This window comes from Corvus moneduloides, chromosome 6, assembly GCF_009650955.1.
Source record: "Corvus moneduloides isolate bCorMon1 chromosome 6, bCorMon1.pri, whole genome shotgun sequence".
NCBI classification, from domain to species: Eukaryota; Metazoa; Chordata; class Aves; order Passeriformes; family Corvidae; genus Corvus; species Corvus moneduloides.
In genome coordinates, this window is record NC_045481.1 from 16,760,205 (window position 1) to 16,772,467 (window position 12,263).

General features: G+C 36.5%; 1 protein-coding gene across 3 annotated transcripts in view; it reads left to right on the top strand.

Annotated features, from left to right (window-relative positions):
* Window positions 1-12,263, top strand: part of TTC7B (tetratricopeptide repeat domain 7B) — a 130,028-nt gene that overhangs the window by 88,949 nt on the left and 28,816 nt on the right. For all 3 annotated transcript variants that reach the window (XM_032112160.1, XM_032112161.1, XM_032112159.1), the window contains one exon: window positions 9,293-9,433. In XM_032112160.1, the coding sequence (XP_031968051.1) occupies window positions 9,293-9,433 (141 nt within the window). The remainder of the gene's footprint in view (window positions 1-9,292; window positions 9,434-12,263) is intronic.

Here is a 12,263-nt window from a genome sequence, read left to right on the forward strand (position 1 = left end):
AATAGTGCAGTAGAGAAAAATCCAATTTAGCTATTTAACTTCTGAATGTTAAAATTGGATTGAATGTTCACTCAATCTTGAATTTAAAGTAGTATTCTGTGCTTGCTATAGTGCAAGCAGTTTTGATTGCAAAGATCCGGTCACTTGATTTCAGAGAATAGCAGTATGATATAACAACGTGGAATCTTCTTTCTTCTTGTATAATTAAAATGGATAACATTATATCATTCTATGGTGATCATTCTATACTCTAGTCTGCCTAATTGTTTCTGTTTTAAGAACATAACTAGATTTTATAGGTTTCATATACATATATAGATAGACATAGCTATAGATAAAATTTTATGCCTTCAAAAAAGTGCTTGTTGTGGATGGGTGTTGTGAAATGTTTCTTGTGGTGGTTTTTTGTTTGTTTCTTTTCCAGTGGGGGCATACAGCTCTTGATTTATACCTTCAGGGTGTCCTGTTTCATATCTGCCACATTGAGAGCACAGTGAATTGGTGCACTTTAAAGGCTGAATATTCCTCAATGCTTTTAAGTAAAGATGAAACCTCATTCAAAACAGTGAGCTTTTCAAGAAGCTTGCCTCAGATTCAAATCCTGCAGCCAATACCCTGATCAAAATAGGATCTCTGCATACATTCTGATTTTTCTAGCAGGTCCAAATTGTATTTTTTTCTGAATCTCAGCTGTGTTGTTAGAACTTAACTCTATTGTCAAGGAGAGCAAGATGGAAAATTAAAAATATGGGATCCCTTTTTGACTATTTATCTTATAAAAGGTAATTGTGGAGGATCAGTGGGTGGATGTCCCTTATGTTTTCTTTTTTTTTGATTGGGAGTTGGAGTTGATTTTGTTTGTTGGTGGGGTTTTGCTAATTGTTAATTTTAGCAAAAGAAACCTTGTTGCAATACTAGTACTCAATTTCTGGCAAGGACTAGAGCTTTGTTATCTACTGTTTCTATGTAATTATAGATATAAAAAATCTCCACATCCAGTATTCGTTCAGAATTCTTCATCAGAATATTATATAAACATTCTTTTTATAATTATAAAGGAGGAATTAAAAGATTATGGTACTATAAGAATCAAAGCAGTCAGCCTTGTCATAGAGTTTGAGAAAGCTTAAGCAGGCTGTCAATAAAATATTATTCACAATAGGTAGATGAGAAACTATAGATGGTCAAGATTTTAGACCTATATAGGGCTGAAAGAGCTCACCTGCAAAATCTGTGGATTCACAGAGTTTAGAAATGCAGAAGGAATTTGGCAAATAAGTAAACAAACGTTAAAGTGCAGGAAAGTTCTGGCTGAAAGTTGTCTTAGGATGGAAATATTTGCTCCTCTCCTCGTTAAACTACCTTGTGTAGTGCTACATTGTGAGCACATTTATATGTGAATACATGTGAACATTTGGAAATTTTGCCCTTCATAGCTTTGCTTGCCATCTGTGATGATGATGATGATGATGATGATCCCCTTTGCCTGTCTAGTCTGAGTTCAGTCATCCAAGTACCAAGAAATGAGAGCTAAAATTCAAATTTGAAGTTTATGTAAAATCTTTCCAAAAAAATCTAGCTGCAGTGGATGTAAATTCATCTTATTCTTAGATGTATCAATTAAGCAGAATTTGACCTTTTAAAAGTATTAGAAACCTGCTTTATATGGAGTTCTTACCAATCCTATAATAATTAAGTGATTCAAGTTTAAGTTTGTGTAGCCTTTGAAGTATCAAGAGTGTATTGTGGATTTCTTACATGGCTCCACTGTTGATTCTAATGTCCTGATCAATAACTATGTCAAATTTACTTTGTCTCCATTTCACTTGGCTTGCCATGACTGGCGTGCACTCATATTTGTATATATCGATGAAGGAAATAAATGTAGAGAGGAAAAAAAAGGCCTTTGGTGAACCAATCAATCTCACAGGGAGACACACACATTTCATATCCAACAACAGGTAAAAATACGCAAATCTCTACAGACTCATTGGCTATTTGGTTAAGATAAATTGCAATCAATCTTTTTTAAAACTTTCTGTTCGGTTTAGTTGCTGTCCACTGACTTTATCATAAGAAGAAACAATATAACCTGAGTTTTAGATTTTGGCCTTTATTTCCCCTTAAATATATTTTTAAAATTTATGCATTTGGAACATAGGGGAAAAAAATCTTTAATTTGCTTTTTTAATCAAATTTAGTATGAAAGGAGAGCACATATAAATAAAGTGGTATTTTTTTGTTGTTTTTGCTTTCAGAAGTGACATTTATTTTACGTAGGAGCCATTTTGATCTTACTGAATAGTGAAACAAATGCTTTGCATTTTTGGCATCCATGAGTCCATTAACCCTGTTGGATCTTTTTTCTTTCCTGTCCCCCCCCACACTCCCTTATCATTCTCTTTGTTTCGCTTTTTAGCCTCTGATACTTCCTCATCTTCTCTCTCAAGAACAGAGTCTCCTCTCCAACTGTTTGTATCTTCTCATCTTCCTCATCCTCATCCTAAACCAGATACCTTTGTCTGGCCCCATGCAGCCTCTCCATACTGTGACCAAGTTCCTGAGCCCTGTTCACCTACTCGCTGTAAATTGGCTTTCTATTCCTGATGAGTGTGTTTGTGCTGTATTTTTCTGATAATCTTCATAGCTGATAAACCATGTTTAAATAGATTATGTTTCAACAGTGTCTGTGAAATCTGGCCTTTCAGCTGCTTTTCATTAAATACTGCATGGGTTTTAAGAGTTTCATCAGAGAAGACTGTTCTATTGATCCCAAAAGATGTAAAGTTACAGACACATTTAATACTCTGTTCTCATGAGTATTACAGAAAATTATAGGTGTTCAGTAAAAGAGATTATTGGTCAAGGCTGCTTTGTAGCATTTACTAATGTAAATTATTTCCAGTGCTGGCATCTTTTGCCTAACAAGACTGTCCCTGCCACAGAATCTCCTCTTATCTGGACAGTTTTTATTAATTTAATTTCAGAAAGCCTTTAACTAATTGCATCCAAAACATTCCCTGAAAATTCACATGAAGGAAACCATTGCCTAAGTATCAGTGTGTATCATAATGCAGGTAGGGCAGATTGGTATGATTTGGAAGAGGCATTAGAGCAGTGAAAATCAGCATTCTGCTGTTTCAAGTCAAAAGCTATTCTGTTGTTAATTGAAATGATGCCAATTTAAACCAGCTGTAAGATCAATCCCCATGCTGTTTGAATACAAACTGTACAGCAATGCTGCCAGAGTAGTTCACGTGACAGGGTAAAATCAACAAAGCTTTTTAGCCATTTCTTTTTAACTCCTTTTAATTTCTGTTAAATTGCCGTTCACTCCTACATAGCGCTGTTTTTGTCACTGAATTTACTATAATCTGATTTTAAGAAATTAATTTTGATACCTAGTCTTTAGACTGATTTCATGTCAAAGATATTAATTCCAACCAAAATGTAGCAAATAAATCTTTGCATATTAGCAAAAGTTCACTTGTTAAAATAGCTGACGTACATATGTAAGCCTGTAACTGGAAATTAAGGAAAGTTCTGCCTTCAGATGCCAGGAAATCTGTGTCCTACCGAAGTTGAAGTCTAACTTTCTCACTGGCTGCTTTTACAGGTTTGGGTATCGTTGAGTTGAACTTGCTCAGACCTATACTATAAAGAGTACATTCCAGTTAATTTTAAATTACTTGTTCTTGTTCTTTGCAAAGCTATAAGTTAATGAGAACCTACTCAAGAATGAAGGCGAACTGAAAGAATGATGAAGCCAAAGCACAGATTCCATTACGTGAAGCCCAAGTTTTGCATTTCCAAGCTACTGTGTCCTCAGGGAAAGGAGCTTCTACCATATGCATGAGAAGTAGCAGAACCATGAAAAAGAAAAAAAAAAGATACTGGAGTCCTTTGTATAGTGTCAATAATTAATGAAAGATAAAGCTGTCTGAGTAAGGAGCCATTTCCCTAGATGCCTATAGTATGTTAGTATAATTTAAGGGGCTGAAAATCTCATGTTCTGTATCTTGCTCAATTCAGTTTTTTTTTTCTGGTGAAAGAAGCCAAGGGCATTTTGTATTACAGACTTGACTTCCAATTTCTGTTGAACAGAAACATGATTTTAGAGGTGTAGCATCTTATTTAATTTTTTCATCTTTTGAAAACCTGATTTACGGTTTGAAGATTATCAGAAATCTTTTTGCTTTCTTAGAATTTTTGGCTTATATATATCTATATAACATTTTTTTTCTTCTTACTTTGGGTTTTAATTTGTGCTTTGATCTATCCAAAGGCAATCCATCAGATGCTTACTTTCATGGGGTTTACTCCCTTTTTTCAGTTTGTAAGTAATATTCACTGTGCAGCTATATTCATTTCTCAAGGACTAAAATCACCTTTTCCTCTACCACAAAATGTAGACGTTTTGTCCATCAGTAGTTGAAGCTTGATAGTGTGTAAAGCAAGGCTGATGCTCTTTGCCCATTCAGTCATCCTAAGGGCTGTAATCTTACGAGACCTGAATGCACTCAACTAACACTTGCATTTAATAATTAAAGAGGCAGTATTCATTTCTAGAGGACTGCAAATAAAGATATATTAGGCAGGTCTTGTGTAACATAATGGCCAACTGCCAGTACATTGTATTAGAGAAGATATTATGCCACTGCTATTCCTAAAGAGGTACATTGATCCAGAATGCAGTATTGCAACTACTGTTGTGACTCATAATAAACTATTACTTTCTTTTGTGGTACAAGTTTTGCTTGTAAAATAAATGAAGAGTACGCTTTGAAATAATGAAATTATGAAAGCAAGCTAAATAAGAAAGAATGAGGAATATAGATCAATAAAAATAATTGCTGTTTTAACCAGGACGTGAAATAATATTATTTTTCTCTAATCAGTTACCTTATAAAGCTGTGTTCATAGCATTCAATACTAAATTGTATTTTTTTTCATTGTTTACCTTTCAATAGATTTTTATGGGGTAGTACAGGACATCAATTTGGTGAAGGAGAGAAAAGTGAAAAGACAGATAAACCAATACGTTTGGCAGTGACTAAGCACAGAAAATCTTTTTCAAAGAGCTGAGAGGATGCTTTGTGAATGATGCTGTCCATACCTGACTGTTATCATCTCCATGCATAACTTTGCAGTAAAAGTTATGTTTGTAATTTGTGATTGTGAAAAGTATCTCAGACTCTCAATGAATTTTAAAGGAAAAAATTGAGAATTTTGGCTAAATCTGCCAATCCGTCTTATCAAATGCATCACTTCAGGGATGTATTAGTCCTGCAGAAGGTGCTGCCTCTTTGCATGATGTAATCGCTTTTCTTGGAGTTCTCTGTGTGTCACACCACTAATATTCTTACTTCCAGCTCTTCGTGTGCATGCGAAGTGGAGTCATGGGGGTTTTCCTGTTTTCTCCTGCATAAGCATTGCAGTTAAAGCATTATTTTCTTTATGTAAATGTTGAAATGTTAAAATGGGATGAATGTAAAACTGTTGAGTAATATTCTCTTTTATGGTATAAAAAGAAATCCTGCCATAGTGTTTTTGTGAGTTGATATGAACATGTTCCATGAAGGATGAGCAGCCATTCTATTACTCATTTTCAGAAGGAAAATTTGATGTACATAGCAAAGTGATTTTGTTTTTCTCCAAGCCTTCATGCCATCTATGTCCTGATAGAGTCCATGTATTAGTTCATGTCCATTACACTGCATTGTGAAGAAGTTATGTGGAAATGACAAAGGAAAGAACTGAAGAAGTCATAACAGGCTCATTTACATAAGATGTATGGTATTATAAATGGCATTTAATGGATGAGTTCATATAGCCTCTCCTGTAACATTTAAGAAAAGCCTGAAGAGAATAAACTGAATACTTTATTCACAAAAGTTTAACTGTAGATGTGTCTTGGAAAAGAAAGGTTTCTGTGAGATGACTTCTTGGTTAAATTTTCTTTGTTCAAGGCTCTTGGTAGGTTTTCTATTTGAGATTGAATTGAAACACTGAATCTGCAACATAGGATGTTAGTATGATGAGTAGAAACTAGATTCTGGGCAAGTGCCATTATAGGAAACTTGAGTGGGAGGTTATACCTTTTCGGTTTAGGAATATTTTGTCATGGTTAAAACCTTCTGTCACACTTTGCAATGTGCAATGTGATTGTGATTCCAGATGTTAATCAATTTAAGTAGTGAATTCTACATCTTGCAAAGATAGTCCCTGTTTCACACTTGGCCTTTTTAGTATAAACAAGCTTCAGAACAAGGCTAAACAAATGAAAGCGAGCAGCCAGGATCTATTTTGGTGATATATAAATTTTCCAGGCTTCATGATTTCTATTTCAAAATAAATACTCTTTGCTGCTTGTGGTATTTGGATGGATTTCTTTCTTGATATTTAAGTGTCATGCTATAACAGCAGGTCTGGGAAGAGCAAGGGTATTTTTTGTGTGAAAGATACGGTAAAATATTAAATGAGAAATTGCTGCAGCTCTGTCTGAGCACTTGAAGGAAGCTACAACAGAGTGAATTGTAATACTGAAAGTAGGATATGCTTGTGTTTGGCTGTGGGTACTGACCTCAGACCAAAGAAGGCAAAGTGCAGATAAGACTGAGATGAGAGAGAAGAGCTGGTGACAAAACCAACAGGGAACCTCCAAATAAACTGGCTACATAGGATCTGTAAAGCCTCAAGCAGACTCTTAAGATCTACTCATTACCCTCAGTTTCTCACAACCCACTTTGTATCTTTACCAGTTGTAGTTGAAATTACTGTGTGTTTTAGAATTATCATGTGAATATAGAGATCTGAACCTGTTAGGACATCCTGGATTAGGACAAGGGTTCAGATAAATTAGTTCTAATATGAAAATGCTTGAGTAAAATTTGAAGGAAAGTAGGAAAAAACTTTTTAGTACACACAGTCTTTAAATGATTTTTAGTTGTCTGCAAAATGAAAGTTTACAAAATGTGTTTGAACAGAAGGAGCCAGAAATGAGTCAGATGACAGCTAATTGTGACAATACTAAAGAAGTATTTAGGGGTTCATGGGTTAGAGTATTAGCATGAGTGCAATGTCCCTGAAAGATGCCTGATTGGCCATTGCTTTGTATATGTGTGTGTTTTCTTCAGAGAACTAATTGGTGCAATATATTATGAGGTACCTTTTTCCTAAAAGGAAAAATAAACAACTTGAACAATAGCACTTCAAAGAAAAATTTTAGAAATACTTTGAAATTTTTTTTTCTTCCTTTTTTGCCACTTTATACAAAGTCCAGGGTAGGAAGCACTCAGTATTCAATCTGTTTAATTTTAATACAGATGGCACAGAAACTCATAAGAATCATACCACAGTATAGTTCCTTCTTATAAATAAATTGATGTAAAAAAAGCTTTAATAATATATTTTCATATGTGCTTTATTGTTTAGTACTGGAGGCTTAGAATCCAACAGCACACTTTCTATATGAAATTACTTACGGCCTGGCTGGCAGCCAGAGTCCTTGCTTTAAATAATAGAAAATACAGGCCCTTTTTAATACTAAATTGCATACTTGCTTTTCCAAAGGAAGGGATTAGGTGATCTCCTTTATGGCAGTGAATTGCACCTTTTCTTTACAAACTGTTCTGGAGAGACAAGAACGCAGTTTCACTATTAGTCCCTGGAAGGCTAACAAGTGCCAGGCTGCAGTGATGTGCATTTACAGAAATGGCTGTCAGACAATAAAAGGGTTACTCGTGACTATTGCTTATTTTTGGTACCCTTGCTAGTATTTTTCTTATCATGCACTCCATGTACTTCTTGCTTAGACTTCCCTTTTAAATTTCTTCAGAATTTAAGCTTTAAAATAAGATACACAAAATCTTTAGTGAATGTTCAGCTGTGCAGACTGGACTTCGAGTTGTTTCATCAGCCAGTAAAAAGGAAAGCAAACTCTACTGCCAGACACTGTTTCAGATCTTCAGGGCAATTCCTTGTTCATAAAGACATGAATTGCTAATTATGTCCTGTGCTGCTTTTCCTTTGTTTCTGTCAGTTAAGGGAACTATTATGCACACTTTCAGACAAACTTCCTCTTCCTGTTGATCTGTGTACTAGGAATTTCTGGTGCTTTCTGGTTTGCTGATTTATCTTGTCACATTTAAAAATATGTATTTTATGTGAGGGATCTCTTCTCATTAAAACTTTTAGAAAACCTGGGATATTGAGAGTGAAGGTTTTGTCTATTTCTTAACTTGTAATGATGAGGACAAGCTTTTGTGGTGCAGTTCAACTTGTACAGGATTCAGTACTTTCTTTTGGAGTATCTGCCATTGTTGATCGTTATGGATACGGTGATGGAATTAGACAATTTCTCATTTGATCCAGTATGGAATATTTTACTACCTTTATTTTTTAATCAGGCCTAATCAGTCTGAGATTTGGTAATTTGTAATTATAAAACAACTAGATATATGCTGAGGCTTAGATGACAAGAAGGAGTTTAGTTTAAAATATTCATGGTCTTGATTTAAAAAAAAAAAAGTCATGACTAAATATGCTGGCAGTAATTGACTATCCAAAGCACAGTTCCCATTAGATATTCTCTAGTCCTAGAAGCTTTTTTAATTCCAGTACTTTGAAAAGGGTATTATTTGCCAATGAGATTCTAATCTGACTTGGAAATTATCCATTTTATGAGAATTATCCTTAGTATGCTTTGGGAATGTTTTTTATGCAACGGACTTTTCTGCCACAGGGCACTTTAACTCAGCCTTCTTGATGAGGCACATTTTACATTCAGTGCAGTTTAACGGTGTATTTGTGATAGTGTATGTCATGATCGCTGTGTGTATTTTAGTTCTCTTTTTTTCTTCTCTTGTTAGCTGTAAAATAATCCTCTAATTGCACTCTGTGGAAAGACATAGCTAATACTAACACTGAAGCCAATGCAGCAACCTGAAGACTACAGTGTATGATACCGTCACAAACCTTTTTTGGGTTGTACATTGCCAGAAAAGAGGTGTCAAGTTTAATAGAGAGTATTCATAGTAGCAACCTAAAAAAGTGTCAGGTACAGTTACCAAAGTTTAGTGTGTTTTTTATATAGACTTTCAGACCAGTATAAAAGCTTTCATAAGAAAATTCATCTGGCATTTGAGAAAAAATCTCCAAAATGGTGAATGTAAATTAAATCTTGAGTTTGGGGTAAAGCCTCTTATGAAAAGGGTTGCGATTAAATGTTTTATGCAATGTATATGGCCTTCATTCTTTCTGTGGTGGTAACTTCTTTTTATTACTTCTACAGGTTCTGTCCATGCTACATCAATAGCAGCTTCCAGAGTGGAGCAAGCATTGTCTGAGGTTGCTTCTTCTCTGCAAAGCAGTGCCCCTAAACAAGGTCCCTTGCATCCTTGGATGACTCTGGCTCAAATATGGCTTCATGCAGGTATTGTGATAGTAAAATTTATTTTTCTATACCCTCTCCTTTCTTGCTAGCTTATGGACTTGCCAAAATCTGTTTGTTTCATTCAGAATCTGTAACCACTTATCAGATTATATTTTTTCCATGTGTATGGCACTGAAACAAGCCAAGAGATAAAAAGCACACTGGAGTCACTTTGTGTGTAAGATCATTTATGAAAGATAAGGCAGTAGTTTTAGAATGTAGCTGTTACCAGTGGAGTCACGTCTTCTGTAGAACAAATGCAGCACTCTCTCCCTGATCCTTGAAGAATTTAGTTGCTGAAGTACCTAGAGTATCTTAGTACTTGGAAATCTAGGTGTCCTTGCAGAATCACAGAATATTCTGATTTGGAAGACACCCACAAGGATCATAAAGTCCAACTCTTAGGTGAATGATCCATAAGGGGTGGAACCTGGGACCTTGGCATTACTAGCACCGTTCTGCAACCAAGTGAGCTAATCCAAGGTCACTGATTCCATTGAATGGAAAAAGATGTTTGTAAGATTCTTGAATAGAGTTCCTGCAACTACAGAAGTTTATAATAGAAAATAAATAACTCTGCATATGCAGGGAAAGAAACAGTAGTAGTACTATTGAGCAACCTGTCCCTTGCAGCTGTGATAATGAGCTTAAATTCAGTTCTTTTCCTTCTGGTTTCATTAATGTAAAAGACTCAGGATTGTTTGTCTAAATGTGGAGTCATCTTGAGTGGATTTAGTATTGTTATGATGCTTCAAGCCTCAAGCTAAATGCAATATCACAAGTGGCTGTTACATAACATTTTAACCAGAAAATGGTGATCTAGTGTTTTTTTACACAGCTTAAAATGTGTAACATGCAATTGTTTTTATTGGTAGCTGGATCAGAAAGATGTAATTCAGAAATCAGCCAGCAATTGTTATGTTTTGTTCTGCTTTTAGAGCATTTTTCAGTGACATAATTTTATTTTTCTTTAGTGTTTATATTCAACAAAACAGTGCTTTATTTCATAGCATTTTAATTTACCTATTTACATTTACAGTTTTATGGTGTGAAAGTCATTGCAGGGCAATGGCTCCCAGCTATTAGTGGTTTAGAGGAAAAGCCCAGAAGATTAGAAAGAAAGAGCAATTACAGTGATTAATAATAGTGATCTCATTTGGGCTACTCAAAAGCAACACAGATTAGAATAGGGCAAGGTCCAACAGGGTGTAGTGCTCTGCATTGTGGCATCATTGATTTTAAATATTTATAAACTGTCACAGATGACCATCTACAGTAACTCTTAGCATCTATAATGCTGGTAATTTCTCAGCCTTCTGTGGCAGCTTGTTCCACTACTTATTTGCTGTTTGGTGGGGGTGTTCTAAAATTTTTTTTGGGTCATGTGCTGTTGCTGATTATTCAGTTCATGCAAGTGACTGCTACTGTTTGGCCACAAAGGAGGAGTCTGGACACTCTTTGCTGATTCCTTTTTACTTCACAACTTTGTCAGATTTGCATGCATATTGGTGGTCTGCTGCTACAATCTGCTGCACAGGCCACTGTCCACTCTTAAAAATATCTTTAAAATATTCTGACATGGGCAGAACTCATGGGCTTGCCACTGTAGGGAGAAAATTCATGCAGCCAAAGCTCAGCTGGAGTTGAAGCTGCCAGAAATATGGGGGACAATAAAGAGTTTTTTCATGTATTAACGGCAGTAAGCAGTATAAAAATAACATCAGCCCATTACAGGATGAGGCAGAGGTGTTTAACACATTCTTTGCCTCTGTCTTCAACATGGATGATGGACCAAGGGGGTCTCAGGGCCCTGAGCTGGAGGACCATGACTGGGAGAATTATCAACTCCCAGTCAACCCTGAAATTGTGCAGGATCTACTGCTCCAGCTGGATCCCTGCAAATCTATGGGGCCTGATGGGATTCACCCAAGAATCCTCAAAGAACTGGCTGATGTCATCACACCACCTCTTTTGATGATTTTTGAGTGGTCTTGGGAATCTGGAGTGGTCCCACCTGACTGGAAGCTGGTAAACGTTGTCCTGATTTTCAAGAAGGGCAAGAAGGAGGGCCCTGAGAACTACAGGCCTGTCAGTCTCACTTCAGTGCCTGGTAAAGTTATGGACAAGATTACTCAGGGAGGTATTGAAAAACACCTGAAAGACAATGCAGTCCTGGTCACAGCCAGCATGGCTCCATGAAAGGAAAATTCTGCTTATCAAAACTGATTTCCTTTTATGACAAGGTAACCCACCCAGTTGATCAAGGGAAAACCAGTAGATGTAATTGTTTTGGATTTCATAAAGCTTTCAATACCGTCTCTCACAGCATCCTCCTTGACAAAATGTCCAGCCCCCACCTGGATAAACACATCATGGGATGGGTGAACAACTGGCTCATGGGTCAGGCACAAAGGGTTACAGTGAATGGGGTGACATCAGACTGGGGACCTGTCACTAGTGGGGTTCTACAGGGCTCTATGCTTGGCCCTGTGTTCTTCAACATCTTCATAAATGACCTGGACACAGGTCTGGAAGGGATACTGAGCAAGTTTGCAGATGATACAAAACTGCGAGAAGCTGTTGACTTCCTTGAAGGCAGGGAGGCTCTGCAGAGAGACCTTGACAAATCAGAGGACTGGGAAATCACCAACCATAAGAAATTCAACAGGGGAAAGTACTGGATTCTGCACCTGGAATGGGGCAATCTTGGATGTATGGACGGACTGGGGAAGGGGAGGCTGGAAAGCAGTGCTGTGGAAAGGGACCTGGGGGTCCTCTCAAGTTGAACATGAATCATCAGTGCTCTGGCAGCCAGGAGGGCCAAATGTGT